Source organism: Aspergillus piperis (assembly GCF_003184755.1).
Source record: "Aspergillus piperis CBS 112811 unplaced genomic scaffold BO85scaffold_6, whole genome shotgun sequence".
In the NCBI taxonomy this organism is placed as follows: Eukaryota; Fungi; Ascomycota; class Eurotiomycetes; order Eurotiales; family Aspergillaceae; genus Aspergillus; species Aspergillus piperis.
Window position 1 is genome coordinate 1288867 of NW_020291596.1, and position 18082 is coordinate 1306948.

Consider the following 18082-nt stretch of genomic DNA (forward strand, 5'->3'; position numbering starts at 1 on the left):
CGACAGAGGTCAGATATGTCATATTTAGCATCAGTCTCAATCAAAGGTTGTCGGGAACGAAATGAAGACAGCTGGAAAAAGCAGTAGGATGGGAAAGAGAGTGATCGTTGGAACCTTCCTCTCCATTACCTTACCTATCTTGCAGATAATCCTAGTGCTAGGAGCTTGCCTAACGTATCAGCAATCAAATGACCTGGCATCAAGCCTCACTTCATGGTGCAAAATGGTAAATATAGGCTGCGGGGCCTGTCGCGGTACGGTATTATTAGTAGTCTGTTGATCCCGGCTGTCGCAAAGATCAGGTTATATTTCAACAGCCCTATCTCATGTCATGTTGATCTTGTCGGAGTAATCCGCAGACTGTTGTTAATTCGATAGCGCAACAAACCTCCCGCGCCACTTCGTTGTGGTTCCAGTTTTGTACAGTATATAATATGGTGCTTCCTAGGCAGTCATTCTACCGGAAGTTCCATCTTGTTTTTTCACGTTGCTTCCTTCATTCATCCATCAAACCCATACCAGTAACTTGGCGTTAAGCATTGTGTGCAAAATGGAAAGGAACATACGACCAAAGTTCAAGTACGAGCCTGATGGCTTCTCTTCATCTGCAGGAGATGCCGTGCCTCGATACCGTGCGGATTTGCAGATCACTCATCAGGCTATTCCATCACCTTCGCTAGTACCAGTCTCACAAGAGTCTCAAAATCAGGCACGGCCATTTCAGCAACACTATGATCGGGATTCTAGTCTCGAAAGTCTTCCACCTGAACTTCGAGATTATGTGTTGTCATCCCTGGATCTGAACGGGCTCAAAGCTCTGGTACAGGCTTCGCCTGTCTACCATGGTCAGTATCTCTCAAATCGGAGGCGCTTGCTCTCCAGTTGTATGGATGCAACATCAAAGACCGCCACTGTCGAAGCTATAGTTTGTTATGTCTCGGCACGTCTCCAATTTGCTGAGAAATACATGCCGGACGCGGTCCTCCATTGTCTGGACGTCTACCAAGCGCGTCAAGCGTTGTCCCGGTATTCCATAATGGATGATAATCCCACTACGGATGAGATTGCAGACATGGCAGCATTCCACCTTGGGATTGTCCGGCCGCTCATGCAGGAATATATTGCTTGGTCGCTCGGCAATCTAGCCTCGCAGACTGGGACCAGGCCATATAATACGAAACTTAGTACAACGGAGGAGATGCGGCTGCTGCGGTCCATGTATCGCTTTCAGCTCTGGAGTAACCTATTCCGCATCTGCCCTGATACCCAAGACAGACACGGCTCACAACTCGATGGGTGGAAGTTTATGGAGCTTCAGTTCTCTTTCTTTGAACCATGGGAAGTGGAGGAGATCTTCTGTATCAAAACCTTCGCAAAGGTGAAATTTGACCATATATTTTCCAGGATTCATCACGATGTGTCTCACGGTCCCCCTGCTATTCCTGGCCAGCAGCGGTCGATGCCGGCTGGCTTTCTTGATTTTGACAATCCCTGTAAGTTGAGACCCCAATCTGCTCCATTGCTACCGTATTTCAGATTCAACATTCTCAGGATTGATCCCAACTAATCACTTCCCAATTATTTAGTTACGAGGGACTGCCTCCTAAATGGCACAATAGCCCTGGGCCTCAACTTCCTGCACACGGTATTATTCAAAATCAAGGATCATGATCACCTTGTTTCGACTATGCGAAATCATATCGGACGGGAGACTGTCTGCTTCTTGAACAATGATGGCATAGGATTAGACGTCCAGAATAAGCGTCGGAGAAGCAAACCATCTCTTCGCGATAGAAAGCAAGGGCGACGGGATCCTTTGCCTTTCCTTGGAGATGTAGTAGTGCCAAGTACAGACACGACCCATCCTCCACTGGCGTGGACCCTTATATGGGAAGGCACGTACAGCAGTCTGGTGGGGTACTTTGTAAAGGATAAGATACGGAAATGGGGATACGTTATGTGGGATGCGGCCAGATTGGAGAAGACTGGAGCCAAAGAAGTACTGAAACGTCAGTGGGAGTCTGACTGGCTCGGCCAGGATCCGAGAGATCTTGCAATAACATAACGTGCATAGTTATAGTTGAAAGTTAAACATAAGCTACGACTATCTTATTCAACATTTAGCTTTCTGGAATCTACATTCCAATACGTATATTATAATCGGCAGACGGCAGTTTTTGAATTATCATATTTATTCTTTGATTTACAACCCACTTCCCGAGAATCAAAAGAAATGTTGCATCAGCAAAAATACGGTGAAGTGTCACTCTGACAATACAACCTCGTATTCCACCTCATTCAGAATTCCCAACTGTACGACTTCCGCAGAGTGCTCAAGTAAGCAGCCCAATTCATCCATTTGCTCTTATACCACATACTACCCTCCGAAGGGGAAAACGCACATGGCATCCCGCACTCACCCACGGAACCCCAACCCTTCACGATCCATCCTATCTCTTACCGGCGATCCAGACCATCCTCAACCAAACGTCAATGATCTAATCATGACCCATCCTTCCCATTACCCCTCATTTCTTTGTATCCACCCAAATATCGTATACTAGGTATATACTCCCCACCTGAAAGCCCCATCACCACCGTCTCCCTTTCCTCACCACCATCTCTAACATAAATATCCCAGCGTCCTTCTAAGCAAAAGGAATGTACCGCCCCATCCTCCGACATCCCCTAAAACACCACCTCATTCAAACAATGTCTGCCCCCACCCAATACGATACCATAATCATCGGCTCCGGCCAAGGCGGCACGCCGCTTGCCCGAGCTCTCGCGCTCGCAAACCACAAAACCGCACTCATTGAGCGAGAACATATCGGCGGCTGCTGCGTGAATGATGGGTGCACGCCGACCAAGACGATGATTGCGTCGGGGAGGGTCGCGTATCTTGCTCGGAGGGGTGGGGAATATGGTGTTCATACACCGAATACATCTGATTGTAAAGAGGGGGATAATGGTAATGAAGTGGTGATTGACATGAAGAAGATCAGGCAGCGGAAGAGGGATATTGTGGATTCGTTCCGGGCAGGAGGTGAGAAGAGACTTCGGGATGCGGGGGTAGATGTCATCATTGGAGAGGCAAGTTTTGTGGATGCGAAGACGATGGTGGTTATGGATGGAAGGAATGGGAATGAGAGGGTTGTCAGGGGGAACAAAATTGTGATTAATACGGGCTGTCGGCCTGGTAAGGTTATGCTTGAGGGACTGGAAAAGGTTCCGAGTGAAAAGGTGCTGGACTCTACGTCTATTATGGAGCTGGGAGAGGTGCCGCGACATTTGGTGGTCGTTGGGGGTGGGTATATCGGGGTCGAGTTCGGTCAGCTGTTTAGGAGGCTTGGGGCTAAGGTGACGATGCTCCAGAGAGGAGAGCAGTTGCTTCCTAGGGAGGACAGGGAGTTGGCAGACATGTTGCTGGAGATATTCCGGGACGATGGAATTGAGGTTCGTCTGGAGACCACTCCGGTCCGGATTGAAAATGTCTCTGGGGGTGTGTTTGATGTCGCAGTCGAGACGCGGCAGGGGAGGGAAGTCGTCAAAGAGGCCACGCATATCCTCTTTGCAAGTGGGAGGGTACCAAATACCGAGCGACTGAATTCTGCTGCTGCAGGCGTGAAGATGGATAAGCGAGGTTATGTCGTGACAAATAAATTTTTGGAAACATCTGCGCCGTCAATCTATGCCATTGGAGACGTCAAGGGCCCGCCATCCTTCACGCATATTTCATACGACGATTTCCGAGTACTCGGGCCTACATTGTTGGAGTCTACATCTACATGTGAGCGGCTCTCGATTCGAGATCGAATCGTTCCGTATGTCGCCTATACGGACCCTCAGTTCGGTCATGTCGGGCTGCATGAGCAGGAGGCAAGGGAAAGGTTCCCGGGCCGGAAGATTCTGACTGCGCAGATGCCAATGAGCTATGTGGCCAGGGCGTTGGAAACAGATGAGACAAGAGGTGCCATGAAGGCTGTGATTGACGGGGAGACTGGACAGATCTTGGGATTTTCATGCTTAGGCGTTGAGGGCGGCGAAATAGTGAGTGTTGTGCAGACGGCCATGATGGGGAATCTACCTTATAAGAAGCTGCAAGACGCCGTGTTTGCCCATCCAACTTTTGCGGAAAGCTTGAATAACCTGTGGGGTTTCCTGAAATGAGTACGTTACTTGAAGAAGTTTGCCGATATGGTGTGAATCGTGTGTACCCATTCCTCCACCTACAGTGTGAGCACCCAATTAAACCTATTTTCTTGTAACACAGTTTATTTGTAACCAATGTAAGCCGAGTGTGGATTCCACAATCAAAAAGCGCATCATTGATCTTGTGATGTGTTGTTGACTCCTTGTTTGGGGCAGAAAACGGGTGGCTTCGGATCCTTCTGACTCACGGTAGGCCTCCCCGAGAACACCCGAGATTTGGATATCTTGACCAAAGCAACTATACGTCTTATTTTCACTTAAATACTTCGGATTGTTTCCCAGTATTCAGTACATGCTTAGTATCATAAAGAAAATTCCATCCTCAAGTTCCCAACAGACTTCCCCGGTTCGCCTCCACATCGCTTGGGTTGCCGCTGCTATTTTACCTCAAACCGGCTAAGCCCTTCAGCCACTATTTACTCCAGCATACTATCTCTGATCCTCTCTTAATTCTTCTCATGGCAAACTTCATCCGACATCGACCCCTCCTGACAGGAGCGCTCACCATAGTAACCATCAGCAGCGCGGTCGCTTATGTTACCAAGCGACGACTCAACCAGTCATGCCCGACGATTGCAATCACAGAACTCACAAAGGCAAGCGCATGTCGCAACCTAATTGAGATACCATCTGAAGAAGCCACGCCGACACCATTGGGCGTTACAAAAACAACTCTGCTATCATCATGGTCAGGCGGCGATAAGACCTACTGGGTCCCATCCTTTGTAGCAGTCCAAGCAGAGGTGCCTATATCGCAACTTTCGCAATATGGGCTGTTCAGTGATGATGCAAAGGATGACAAGAAGCAAGACATGCATAGTCTATCGAGAAATCTCGTTGCTGCATTTGTAGATGCACGCGCGACAGGTTTAGAAACATCGGTCTTGGACAGAGAAGTGCCGCCGTTATCCTTTGCCACTTCTTCTCGTTTATTTGGACGCCCAAGCGAGATGGGAGCGTTCATGCTTGGGACCTGGGATTCGGAGCATGGGATGAATGTTCGCCCATCGGACTTGCCTTCTGATGCTCCGAAGCCGGTCACGGAATTTTGTTCTAATGAAGAAGCTGTCAAGTATGGAGGTGCTAAGGATACAGCTGGTGCTGTGATGTACTGGATGTTTCCAAAAGCATTGGTCGAAGGAGTTGACAAGGCTGCATCATATGGCCTGCCGTGGCGATCGATGGAGGGTGGATTTCAGGAGTTCATTGTTGAAAGGGTATCGGATGACAAGGCGAGGATAACATATGTCACTGTTGAATGCACTAATTTGCATCCTCTTGGCCAGACAGAGCGGGACTTCAAGATGTTGCCCTGGCTGCTTTATGAGGCGCATGTTCTTTATGCACAAATACTGTGGTCGAAGACTTTGAGGCAGTTACAGCGATCCCAGACGACTGTAATATAGATGTGTTCAATTAATTAATGATACCACTCCGCTTATTACTAGTCCTCTCCACTTGACATTCTTGTCAGTACATACCAGACTAACTTCAGGTTTTGTTGTATCTGAGCAATTCTCATTTTGAATTCCGCTCATCGTCTCTTATTCTTGGGCGCAAAAGATTTCTTTTTCAACCCGCCCCAGATTTCCCCACGCAAATTCAGTCCCTTTTCTTCAACCACCTTTGCGAAATCCTTGTCCTTCTCCATCTGTTTAAGATCGATACCCAGCGCACTTGCTATGAGTGGAGCAAGATCGTGTGCCGCACAGACTCGGAAGTCGCCACTCTGAACACGCTTCTTCTTCCGTCTTTCCAGTCGCTCATTTAAGCCTTCCTCTAGCGTTTCTGAGAATGTCTTTCCGCTGGTGTCTGTAACAATGTTCTTTATCTTCTCGGCTTCTTCTGGGGAGAAATATGGTTTGTCGATGTAAGACGGGTCTGTGACTTTATCCAGACGCTTCTTGGACGAGGCGTTATTGAAGTTCTTCAGGTCGAAAACGAGGACGTGGACTCGGTACCAAAAAGTGGGGGATATGGATGATTCTTTGAGGTCTGAAAGGGTGACTAGTGGTGTTGGTGGTGAGCTCGGTCTGGCTTGAATGTCCGTCATCTCGAATGTTCTGGTGGAGTCGCCATGGTGGAAATTCGGACAGTAAGTTCGCTTTCAGGGGTAATAGACTGCAGTACTTACTATATGAAGGTATGGAAGTTCTTTCGGAAATGTAAGGTGGTAGTAACATGACTCTGCTTCTGTCACATTTACGTCGTTCTTTGGTGGCGTTATGTCACTACTACGAGATATTTTTATTTTCCACAATGAGGCAGATTTCGAAGGCAATCCGCCCAGCGCATTGCTGAAGTTTGGCAATATACTATCTTTGCTAGTTTACTGTCACTTTCATTTCAGATACAGAAGACAAGACAGCTTTTTTCAGGCTCAACCTAGTATGCTATAAACCATTTGGTGATAGATAAGGTTGATTTTGTGGCATAAGCAAGTTCATCTAATGAGTACAGCGAACATATGTAATCTACTAGTGCCAGCTCAACGCAATGCCATTTGTCAAGTGGCTATCAGTAGGCTTACTTAAAATTTTATCATCTCCCAGCTCTACTAGCCGTGTATCTAGATTACTATATTAATGAACTGGCGGTCCTCCAAATCAGGTCACTATGACCGAATTCTCGGAGATAATGACCAGTAGAGGCCTGGTTATTGTTTCCACCGACGCTTGGGAGTTGCTTTCAACTGAGGCAGTGACTTACAAATCCTATTCTCGGTCGGATACGAAATCTTAATCCTCGGTCCCGTAGGCACCTATGGGTCTACAATACTATTGCAAAATCAGACCACGCAAGCAGTGGAGACGACGCATCAACTTAGTGATGTTCAAGAACGTCTCGTACCTGCATCTCCTCCGGCTTCTGACCTTCCTAAACGCCTAGCGCCCAATTAAGGGATCCTTCCACACCCCACTACCATCATATCATGCTCATCCGGCTATCAATCAAGGAGTGGAACGCTGAAAATTGCGGAGGCTAAGCTTGTTTGAGCTTGGCTGTGCTTGGCTTTGATTCCGCATCCTCTTGGCGTTACTTGGCAGGGCGGAGATAGTTTCCTTTCTTCTGTCTCCTGGCCGACCTGGCTACTATAAAGCTACAGGCCATCATGGTTGGAATCACAGAATTCAGGCAGAGTCTTCAAATTATTTTCTATCTCAACTTGAGACCACAATGCCCGCCGCCCTCTTCCTCGGCCTCCTAGGCCTCACAGCCCCCCTGGCTGCCGCAACCACGAGTACCCCAGGCCTCGAGCTCGCGTACTCCCTTGAGCGCGCCACCCAAGGCATCAGCATCTCCTCTGATGGCCGTAAATTTCTCTCTCAGCGGTACTCGACCACTCTGCCCCCTCAAATAGTCGAGCTTTTGGACGACAACTCCACGTTCCTTTACCCAAACACGGCCTGGAACTCCTATAACTCGAGTGATCCTACCTCCGACCCACGCAAGACCTTCGTCAGCATTGACGGCGCCCGTATAGGCCCCGACGGTCGCTACTGGATTGTCGATGGCGGATCTACCGGTGTCAACGGCTCCACCAAGCTCGTGGGAGTGAACCTCACCACCGACGCCGTGGACAAGCTCTACTACCTCGACGCCATGAAAGCATCCGACAGCGGCATTGACGACGTCCGCTTCAACGCCGCTGGTGATGTGGCCTACATGAGTGACACTGCCGGTGCTCTACTCGTCATGAACATGACTACCGGCACGGGTGTGCGTGTTCTGTCTACCGACTCTTCCGCCCAACCCTGGTTCCCTATGATGTACAATGGCACTTTGGTCCCCGGCTACGGCGCCGCAGGCAGCACCCTCTCCGTTGGACTCGATCAAATCGAAGTTTCCCCTGACGGTGTGTATCTGTACTACCAGCCCTGTAATGGAGGCTTGTATCGCATCAAGACGGTGTACGTTGATGCGTCTCTCAAGAATGCGACTCTCGCATCGACTTTGGGAGACTATGCAGAGCCTTTTGCCCTGACGCCCAGCACTGGTGGTAGTACTATCGATGGGGATGGAAACATCTATGTTAGTGATACCAACTTGCTGGCTATCTGGAAGGTCACGCCTGAGGGACGCGCGACTGTACTTATTCAGGATGAGAAGCTGCTTTGGACAGATCTTATGTGGGTTACCGCTGATAAGAAGCTTTGGCTGCCTGCTTCGCAGATGAGGCCTGGTGGTGATGGATTGATGGCTGATGGGCCGAACTATATTTTCACTTATCCGATTGACGCGGGGCCGTCGCCTATTGATCATGCTTAGCGGAGGTTCTTTTGGTCTGTGATTATTGGGGTGATGATGGTGTCTAGTAATGCGCTGAGAGATAGGTTGTTGAGTGTATACTATATGGTTCTTCATGGACGAAAGAGCCTGTAGACCCTTTGAATTGGCAGAAGTAGTATAGTCAGTAAGGGAAGAGTTCAATCGGGACGGCTTTTCGGCTAGTACGCGCGACCAACATTATCTAGACGTTAACAGGAGGGTCAGCTCAGCCTTGCAGGCGGCTGCCGGGCGCCCAGCTATCAGGGATATCCCAGCTTCCCCGTCCAATGAAAGCCTTCCACATCCCGTCTAGTGCAGCCTTGCAGATGGACTGAACAGAAACAGCTCTCTAGCGCTTACAGCCTACAATCACCCTCTCGGAGGTCTCACGCCAATAGAATAATACACGGCTGCTGGGGGCCGCACTCATCCCGAGCAGCACCTTCCTTACAACGGGAGAGTAGTGGCTACGGCTGAAGGACTTCTCTATGGCGCCCAATTCTTACCAGTACCCAGCTCGATTCCAATCTCACTCAGTATCTTCTTCTACTTCTGCTTAATTGCTTTCCCCGTGATTCCCTGCTTTTCCATTAACTGCCTAGACTTGAACGTGGTCACGCATCGAGGTTGCGCCCAGCAATGGCGAAGGTCCAGGCTCCACGTCAGGGAGGTCTCGATGAATTTCAACGTCAAACACTCCGACATTATCTCCTCACATCAGTAGATGCCGACCCTCGATCCCTAGTTTGACTTGGTCTAGTTAAATAGTGGTGACAAGGTAGTGATCAGGCTGCAAAGTTAACTGAGCGGGGCAGCACAGCCTTCGCGCGGCTGATTATTTCCTCTTCCGTGCAGGAATATCCCTTTCCTTCAACGATCGCTCAGTCCGAAGATTCTCTTCCGCAATAACATAGTTCCTATATTCCAGCAGCATTTACCGTGCTCAGATAGCCCAAATCAATGGAGGCTGTTGGATCCGCATCAGCAATCATTGGGATTGCAACAACCGGAATTCAATGCTCCATCAAGCTACTTACGTTTGCGGACCAAATCAAGTCCGCCCCGGATGAGATCAGAAATATTGCCGAGGATATCTCAGTCAATGCTAGTATTTTGCAGCAGTTGGGTGGACTAGCTGACAAGGAGCTATTTCAGACACAAGCAGCAACCGATACCAACACCAACAACAGCATCAGCAATGGAAAAGCACGGACGGTCAATCCTGAGGCCATTGATTATAGCGATACGGAAGGCCATGAGCCACAGAACGGAATATTTAACGCAGCCGGCTTTGCGATCGTCATGAATCTCGCTTCAAAATGTAACGCTATCTTCGAAAGGCTCGAAGAAGGACTAAGGAAGGCGAGTAAGCAGCTGAGGGCAAATCCTCAAAGCAAAGATCCCATCAGACTCAGTCCAGCTGAAATGGTGAAATGGCCATTCGTCAAGCCCCAAATGGATTCCATGAGGGCAGAGCTACGCGATGCAAAGGGGACTTTGATGCTCCTGCTTCAAGTTGCGATGCTACGCTACTCGAAGAAGGTTATGGAGGGGTAAGTCTGGCTTAGTACTTATGCTAAATTTGTCTCATGTCTGATGACCGGAGTAGGCATACCACGAGAACAAGTCTGATCGCATATTCCGAAGAAGATCAGTATCTGCTGAAAAGATCGATCGTAGCTGCGGAGAGAGCGCGAGTTGATATCGCGAAACAACGAGATGATACTTTGGCTGGAAATCGAACCGCTAGTGTGGCGGAGAGGGACACCGTCGATGAGAATTTACAACCTGCGGAGATGACCACTACCGCGGCAATTTCCCTTCAATTGCGACGACCTCCCAGTCTAGAAAATGGCGCTAGTCGGGGTATTCCACAGTTCGTTTATCCTTATCTATATCGAGAGCTATTCCACCAGATATACCTAACTCTATGGATAGAATTTCGTCCATTGAAGTCAAGAATTTGGACTGCCAGCCTCATAGAGATATTGATTTCTGCTCTGCACATACCAAGCCAAGTGATGCAGGCAAAGCACTAGCTGCAGATGGCGATATCTGGAATCCAAGCAGAACTTATCCGGTCCACGAGGGATCTGGGTGTGACCTTGACTCTCTCTACTACTCTTCTGTATACAACAACAGATCATCTATCGCATCTATCAGCTCGGCCACGGATGCGCTACTCGGTGTATACCTATTAACACCTAAGCTTCAGATAGCACATGGGAAGCACCACGTGGAGTACCGAGTCCGGCGTGTGGAGGTCCCACGCCAGGATATTGACTCCCAGATAGATCAGTGGAAAAAGTCATCAAATAGTACAGTACTCAATCAGCTCCTTGCTCTATCGGCCGATGAACAACAGGCACTAGATGCTCTCAACCTGGATGGTGATCATGACAACTTCACGGGCACCGACGCAATCGAATGGATACAAGTCGGCGAGTTCTTACCTGTTGACGGATTCGATGATATCCGAACAAGAAGTATCACATTCATCGTGAAGCTCAAGCACCCATCTACAACATCTAAGCGAAGAGAACTGAAGTCTGAGGACTTGAGAGATCAGCAGGATATTGCTATGGACTTCAGTGTAACTTACTCCAAATCTCGATATGGCCTCATTTCCAGGATAACGCTGACTTGACGTCGTAGGTAAATCGTCACAGTATTTTCCCCGAGAGTCTTAACGCATTTGGATTACCCTGGAAGTGGAATGTGGTATGTATCAATTTTATGAACTCCCAAAATTCAGTAATAGAAATTCTAATTATAAAATAGAGTGATTACAACTATATGCTTGTCAATAAAGCTATGTTCAACCATTTTGAAGGGGAATTATTGGCACACACGCGAAGACTCGTGAATGAGAGGTCTAAAATGCAGCGTGACAGCAATCGAACCGAGCTTGAGGTTAACGGCCAAAAGAAATCCAGACGACCTGGGCTTTTGCTCCATATCAGAAGAGTGTTGAGAACTATTGATCCCAGACATAAGATAAACGCTCCTAATCCTTCGTCTAATCGTATTCTGGGGACAGCAGTTGCAGGAGCAGCAGTGGGTGAAGGAATGGCAGCGGGAGGGTCAATCGCAGTGGCTGGAGGGCTTGGAGGGCCTGCACTGCATGGACGGCGTGGAAGGAGGTATTATGGATATGGAGGGTGGGTTAAAGAAAATGTCGAGCGCACTTCACAGATTCAAGGTTCGGAAGAGAAAAACCCCCCTTACCCTCCTGAGCCCGTTTTTTCCCAATCTTCTTCCGTGCCCCAGGCCCTAGAGTGTCGGTGGCACTCTTGCCAATCGAGACCTCTCGCAGATCTTGTTGAAGCTTTGCCTCGAGCCAGCCGCGCTCCTTCCGATTCTTTGGCTGTCGTTGAGTCCCTTCCTCCTTTGCCCTCAACCACTATACATGCAGTGAAGCCAAATGAAGAGGAGGAAGATATGGAAGGGATAGTGGGCGAGCTTTTAGATAGATATACGGCTGTGTGATAGTCTTTGAAGATCTCTAATATGATAACCTTTCCCCCTTTTAATGCAAGTTAGTGAGGCCCACAGGCACACTTCCTAGTATTGAGAGAATGAAATCAAATTCCAGTGAGAGAAATAAAATGAATGAAATCATGTTTCATGAGGAATAGTCGATGATCTCAGAGAAGCAATCGCCCCTGCTCGGGATAAGAAACCAACATCCGATCCCGAATAGGAAGGCCCGGGGTTTCCGATCACAAGGCAAAACAGCATGTCTATCACAGAACTTACATTCTAATAGTTTGAAATAACCTGGTTGCCTGCACAATGACATGGTTTTCGTAATTGAGATGAACTTGTCTATGACGATAAAGTGGAGTATTTATATGCTGGCAGTGTGGGGGTTTGTGGAATCCATCCAAACAAGGCTTGAGGGAATTTCTACTCGATGGCAAGGTAGCCAACGAGGGACTCCATGCCTCAATTACGCAGTAATATAGACTTATCTTTGTCGTAAGTTAGCCATTTAAGCCTGGCAGAATACAAACAGACACAGACAAGGCTCTCAGAAACGTAAATGAATAGAGCGACGAACACCTCCCGCGCATCCATACTGTTCAAGTAGCAAACCCGCACATCCTGACCCACTGGTTCATACTATAGAACTTAGAAGGTATATGTTCCTGATCCTTCCCGAACACCGCAGATCGACTCGGCCCTTGGAAGGATGGCGTAGCGTAGCATAGCTGGCTTAGTTGATCCTCCGGGCCGACCGTCGCCGGCGATAGGTCATTTTCGGCTCGACGGAAGGAATGTCATTGCTGCTGCAGGCCCAGCCAACGAACTCCGTCGTCATAAATCATAGGGCTTGCTTACCATCCACCAAGCACTAGATAGAGGTAATCGATCCTACGTCGCTTTGGCTGCTGAGATGACGTGGGTGAGTGTATATGTGGCAGTCTTATGCATTCGCAGTCTGACCCGACAATCCGAGTGGTTGTTCAGGTAAACAGTGTGTTCATAGAACATTGGAGGTATCAGGTACAACGAGGTAAGACAAAAGACGTCAGTGTTCGTGTTAGTATTCGCCGGATTTGAGTTTGGAGATGATCGGCAGGGCTAATGACAATAGCTTATAATTGGATGATAGACAATGGCATTCATATCAATAGATTTCACTGTTGCCGCAGGGCATCCCTGTGAGGGTAACACTGCATCTGCACTTTGGTTTTGAATCACCAGAGTCGGATGAAACGGCACGAGCGCAGACCAATCCCTTGCCTGTTGGTTATACCGACTGCAGCGACCGTTGACGCGGCGTTGTGCACAGGCCAATTAGCATAATCTGCGACATGTGACAAGGTTTATACACGTATTTCATTGCACCCTTACTCTTATCCCAGACTTCCATCTGGCCCCAGATCATAGCCGGTCAGTGGAGCGGCTGGATAATTATGCAAAACCCAAATGTCCTGGCACAATGGTATAACGCTAATACTTATCCTGCTATTCGCTATGAGAAGGTCGGCGATCGACATGACCCCTCTTTTGAAGTTTGATGCGGCACAGCAGAACTCCACTTTGCTGTTTCCCCGCTCGGTTGGTATAGCTCGAATCACGCTTGCGAAACTAGAACACACATCGAGACCTCCAAGATAACACGTTGTAACTATCCCTCATCGGAACATCGGAGCTCTAGAGCCGAGCATCACTTGCATCGGAGTGGTGTATGGGGGATGGGCCGAGGCCTTTCCTGGCAATCGCTTCATGCAGCTTAGCTGGTCGCTAGCGGGTCGTGTGCCGGCTTTAGAAAGCATTGGCTGGGCTTGTGCAGCTTTGTCTCGACATAATCAGGCCGGCTGTTGCAGAGTCAGGCGACTCATTTATTGGAGTGAAGGAGATAAATAGCATCCCTAGTTCCGTCACGGCGGTGTGCATTCGATACAAACCAGCGCTTTTTCTCAGACCGTTTGATTGTCTGTTATTGTTGTGTCTCCAAACCTCAGCATGATTCACGAAAGTATTCAAGGGGCCCTCCAGGGGCATTATCTAACAGTAACCGCTGGTATAGTCAGTGCAACGCATCCAGACGTAAGGGGTTGACGGTTGCTAACACGTGCCTTGGGTTACCACAGTTAGTTCTCTCCTTGGTAGGAAAATGTTTTTACGAGTTGTACATCAACCCTCTGCATAAGATCGCCGGTCCGAAGCTGGCGGCGATTACCCGTCTGGTGCATATGTATCACTCCCTTATGGGCGATGAGCATGTTTGGGTGAGAAACCTGCATCTGGCTTTCGGAGACACCGTCCGGATCTCGCCCGATCAAGTCAGCTACTCGTGCGCCGACGGATGGAGAGATATCTACGGCCATGCCAGTGCAACAAAGAAATCCACTGAAAAGGACATGCGATTCTTCGGCACCACACTTAATAGAACCCCGGACGTCATTCGTGCCAAAGCTGCCGATCATTCACGCTTTCGTCGAAATTTTTCACATGCTTTCTCGGACAAGGCTTTGCGCGAGCAGCAGCCACTCATCGCTCATTATGCGGACTTGCTCATCGAGAAGCTCCGAGAAGTTGTCCAAGCAGATCCTAAGGCCAAGGTCGAAATGGTTTTGATGTACAATCTGACCACATTCGACATTATGGGTGACTTGACATTCGGAGACCCACTGAATCTGCTGAAAGGTACCGGCAACGTGGGGTGGGTGACATCGATCTTCTCCAGTGTGAAGATCAATTCACTCCGACGTGTCGCAAGATACTATCCATGGTGTTCTTATTTTTTAAACTCTCTTCTCCCTCGGTCCTTGAAAGAACGACAAGCGTCTCATTACCAGTCATGCAAGGACAGGGTAGACTGGCGGGTTGACCAGAGCCTGGATCGCCCCGACATTTGGGGCCTGGTTATGTCGCAGAAAGAGTCCCTGCGCTTGAGCCGTGAAGAAATGTACGCCAACTCACAACTGTTCATGGTAGCTGGCACGGAAACCACCGCAACGGCGTTGAGCGGCCTCACGTATCAGTTGTTGCTGAATCCGGACAAGATGAAGAAAATCACCAAGGAGATTCGAGACGCCTTTGAGCGAGATTCGGACATCGATATGCTGCGGTTAGCACAGTTGAAGTACCTGAACATGTGTATCGACGAGGGCCTTCGGATGTATCCCCCTGTCCCTACCGGGATGCCCCGTCTCACTCCGAAGGAGGGTATGGAGATCTGCGGCGAATATATGCCTGGCAATGTGAGCAGCGCTACTCAGCTTACCTATTTTTTTTTCCCCTTTTGGCAATTATGGCCTTGGACTAATGTGTACATTCAGACAGCTGTCTCGGTACACCACTGGGCGACATATCGCAACCCACGAAACTTCACCCGGCCGGACGAATTTCTTCCGGAGCGATGGGGTAACGACCCGCAGTTTGCTGGCGACGACAAGGCTGCTTTCCAGCCCTTCTCTTTCGGCCCTCGCAATTGTCTGGGAAAGAAGTGAGTTTCCCCTAGCCATGGTGTCAATGCTCTAGTGAGCATGTCTAACATCTGAACTAGTCTCGCCTATCATGAGATGCGACTCATCCTAGCCAAGGTCCTATACCACTATGATCTAAACCTGGCATCTGAATCAGTCGGCTGGGACAAGCAGAATACGTGGACACTGTGGCAAAAAAATCGATTGATGGTTCAACTGACCCCCCGGGCTTAGACGGAAGCCATCGATGCACATCTGGATGCACATCTGAGTATCTAGTAAGGATGGGAGAATGTGTACAGGGTTAGCTTAAGACATGAGGTGTCCAGAGCATATGGGCTTGAGCTATGCTGGCGAAAGTTGATAGTGATGTTCTTTTTTGGAGGTCAATGAGGATATGATAATTCTCCCAGTCGTCCTTCTCTACAATCCAATCAACCTCATCCGTTCGGGTCAAAAGGCCCACGGTAAGTGCCGTCGATACAGCGCGCTCCCGGTCCTTGCCCTAATGGACAAATTTAGTATGTAGTTGTATGTAGTCAATGTCTTAACAAAATGTATCCGACAGCAGCGGAAAAACCGGCGTGAAAACCAGAATCAGCGAGGGCACACTGCACGTTGCGGATGGCAACAAGCTTTCCCAAAGTGGAAAAGGCACTGGCGGTAAGCCGATCGCGCATGACGTCATGTGGCATTGTGGCAGCGCTTGGGAGGCGACGTGTCCAGCGCAAACAGATTCCGACCGCCAGGGATTCGCGATGCATCGTGGGGATTCCCCAGCTTGCTCAGGCTGGGTGGAAGATGATTTCATGCTTCATTATGACATGGCGGTTGCTTGGGTATGACGTCTAAACAGGGTTTTGAGCCTGGACGGTTCCCACGGTCGCATAGTCTAGAATTCCCGCTTACTGATCCAGTGTGACGAAGGAATGCTCTAACAAGGCTAATACACGGGATCCTGCGAAATTTGTGTGGTGTCAGCGGATCATACTGATCATTCTTCCTCCAAACAACTCATCCTCCAGCGAGAGAAGCCAGCGTCGCTGTGGATGTTATGCAGCCTCGCTTGACATCGTTCTGATAATGGAGAAGGGTGCAGAGAGGGGGCGACAGTGTGGTGTTCGGTAGTGAATGTTCGGGAGCTCAGTATACTATGTCGTCGATGGCATTTAAGCTTCGTTTCTCATATTTGTATAACACCGTTAACATTTGCAGAAATATTAAACCGAAACTCGAAGCGATAATTTTCCATCAGCCGGTATTTGTTCCGGCTATATTAATGGACCTGGGGTTTCACCAGGCAGTGGGGTTTTGGTCCATTCCTGCCGCATAATGGACGCTGGCTCGGAGCTCGGGGCTTTGCGCCGCAGAAGCTGACAAGATACCTTCATACCGGTTTCGCCCAGACTACCAGCAACCTTACAGCAAAGAGGTAGCTCGAATGATCGAGTAGTTGTGTTGTAGTCAGTCACAACCCGCAGAAGGCTAGTCCATGACTGCCACGTCCGTGCTCTGTAAAAGAAGCCTGAAGGGCAAGAGACCTTCACAACATTGCCGTCGATCCTTAGCAAGGACAGCCTGAATTGCCACCAATTCATGATCCTTATTGCTCCGCTTCACTGCTAGACCATGCGCGGCAGTCATGCGCGGCAGTCTGTCGCAAGTGCAGCTCAACATGACCGAACCTTCCACCGATTTCTCTGGCTCTGCAGTATCGAGAACTCTCCCCGTGGATTCACTCTATTTTTTTTTTTTTTTTTTTTTTTTTTGCCAAGGTAAACCTATTTTGAAGACTTGTGCGTCCGGCTCCACTGCTCTGTTGTGTGGCCGGGGTCAAGGAAAGTGGACCTTATTGGGCAAGGCATTGTCATGCTGATAGGCTTGATGTGCAGCGACAAAGCGTGACAGGATTCCGACGTTTCAGCTAGTATCGGGGAAGAGTTTTCGATGGGAGACGATGACTGGCACGATCTCGACAAGGGCAGGGTCAGTGACAGGATGTCAATATTATGGGAAATGAGGAGGAAGAGGGAGTGATTCATGTCACGCCAGTTGCGGTCGCCTCTTGCCAGGATGGGTAGGATTTCCCTTCTGCGGGTGGATGATTGGCTACAGGCTTGCCTGTCACATCCCGGTGATGTTCGGCAATGTAGGCAGAAATCCAAACATGCCTGGCAACAAGATTGAAGTCCAGAGGAAATACTCGAGCTCACCTGATGTTGATCTAGGCCTCTGATGCTGCCAGATGATAGTATCTCCTGTGATTCCGGACAGTGAAGTGAGGGTCACACCTGCCTAGAACGGTCGGTTCTGCCTCAGCTACATGAGTGGAGGCATGACAGCTGCACTAGACCAGGGTAACACCAGGTCTGGGTGCGCTCGGAGATGCCCACCGATGCAGGAAAGCTGTTGAGGTTAGTGGGCACCAAAGGAATTTTGTCGACAGCAATGAAGCTAGGTGATGCAACCCAGACGACGACGGGCATTTTCCGAGTGGCCTAGTCTGACACCTGGTGAATTGAATCGACAGGGTTGGACCTCCCCCATTTCTCCGAGACGGCGACGTGGACTCAAGAATGTTTTGGCCCGCAATTGGAGCTATTATTCGATAATCGCGGACGCTAGGGTAGGGGCCGCGATGGCTCTCTTCCCTCCTAGCC

General features: G+C 49.2%; 8 protein-coding genes across 8 annotated transcripts; 6 read left to right on the forward strand and 2 right to left on the reverse strand.

Moving 5' to 3' along the window:
- Window positions 1-1036: 1036 nt before the first annotated feature.
- Window positions 1037-2065, forward strand: BO85DRAFT_458427 (uncharacterized protein; the record flags this gene model as incomplete). The annotated part of the gene is made up of 2 exons (XM_025661587.1): window positions 1037-1493; window positions 1587-2065. 2 exons carry the CDS (start codon window positions 1037-1039, stop codon window positions 2063-2065), a joined length of 936 nt encoding a protein of 311 aa, XP_025517200.1.
- Window positions 2066-2431: 366 nt separating this feature from the next.
- Window positions 2432-4170, forward strand: BO85DRAFT_418575 (mercuric reductase; the record flags this gene model as incomplete). The annotated part of the gene is made up of 2 exons (XM_025657826.1): window positions 2432-2564; window positions 2642-4170. Exon 2 carries the CDS (start codon window positions 2662-2664, stop codon window positions 4168-4170), a length of 1509 nt encoding a protein of 502 aa, XP_025517201.1. The 5' UTR covers window positions 2432-2564; window positions 2642-2661.
- Window positions 4171-4490: 320 nt separating this feature from the next.
- On the forward strand, window positions 4491-5618 carry BO85DRAFT_467943 (uncharacterized protein; the record flags this gene model as incomplete). Its single annotated transcript, XM_025662221.1, has 1 exon — window positions 4491-5618. Exon 1 carries the CDS (start codon window positions 4671-4673, stop codon window positions 5616-5618), a length of 948 nt encoding a protein of 315 aa, XP_025517202.1. The 5' UTR covers window positions 4491-4670.
- Window positions 5619-5746: 128 nt separating this feature from the next.
- On the reverse strand, window positions 5747-6265 carry BO85DRAFT_486878 (uncharacterized protein; the record flags this gene model as incomplete). Its single annotated transcript, XM_025663415.1, has 1 exon — window positions 5747-6265. The coding sequence occupies one exon, from the start codon at window positions 6263-6265 to the stop codon at window positions 5747-5749; it is 519 nt and encodes a 172-aa protein (XP_025517203.1).
- Window positions 6266-7389: 1124 nt separating this feature from the next.
- On the forward strand, window positions 7390-8481 carry BO85DRAFT_519077 (major royal jelly protein; the record flags this gene model as incomplete). Its single annotated transcript, XM_025665015.1, has 1 exon — window positions 7390-8481. The coding sequence occupies one exon, from the start codon at window positions 7390-7392 to the stop codon at window positions 8479-8481; it is 1092 nt and encodes a 363-aa protein (XP_025517204.1).
- Window positions 8482-9441: 960 nt separating this feature from the next.
- On the forward strand, window positions 9442-11970 carry BO85DRAFT_437336 (uncharacterized protein; the record flags this gene model as incomplete). Its single annotated transcript, XM_025658616.1, has 5 exons — window positions 9442-10034; window positions 10091-10357; window positions 10420-11074; window positions 11137-11202; window positions 11263-11970. The coding sequence occupies 5 exons, from the start codon at window positions 9442-9444 to the stop codon at window positions 11968-11970; spliced, it is 2289 nt and encodes a 762-aa protein (XP_025517205.1).
- A 1812-nt stretch (window positions 11971-13782) lies between these two features.
- BO85DRAFT_267340 (cytochrome P450) lies at window positions 13783-15813 on the forward strand. Its single transcript, XM_025655064.1, has 4 exons — window positions 13783-14019; window positions 14085-15197; window positions 15276-15442; window positions 15503-15813. The coding sequence occupies exons 1-4, from the start codon at window positions 13957-13959 to the stop codon at window positions 15654-15656; spliced, it is 1497 nt and encodes a 498-aa protein (XP_025517206.1). The 5' UTR covers window positions 13783-13956; the 3' UTR covers window positions 15657-15813.
- A 400-nt stretch (window positions 15814-16213) lies between these two features.
- BO85DRAFT_448229 (uncharacterized protein) lies at window positions 16214-17162 on the reverse strand (the record flags this gene model as incomplete). Its single annotated transcript, XM_025659885.1, has 1 exon — window positions 16214-17162. A coding segment is annotated over exon 1 (322 nt), but the record flags the coding sequence as incomplete, so codon positions are not given.
- Window positions 17163-18082: the final 920 nt, after the last annotated feature.

Coding starts and splice junctions, on each gene's coding strand:
- BO85DRAFT_267340 (XM_025655064.1), top strand. CDS start 13,957: ATGATTCACGAAAGTATTCAAGGGGCCCTCCAGGGGCATTATCTAACA. Junction 14,020..14,084: donor TAACAGTAACCGCTGGTATA/GTCAGTGCAACG, acceptor GGGTTACCACAG/TTAGTTCTCTCCTTGGTAGG. Junction 15,443..15,502: donor CGCAATTGTCTGGGAAAGAA/GTGAGTTTCCCC, acceptor CATCTGAACTAG/TCTCGCCTATCATGAGATGC.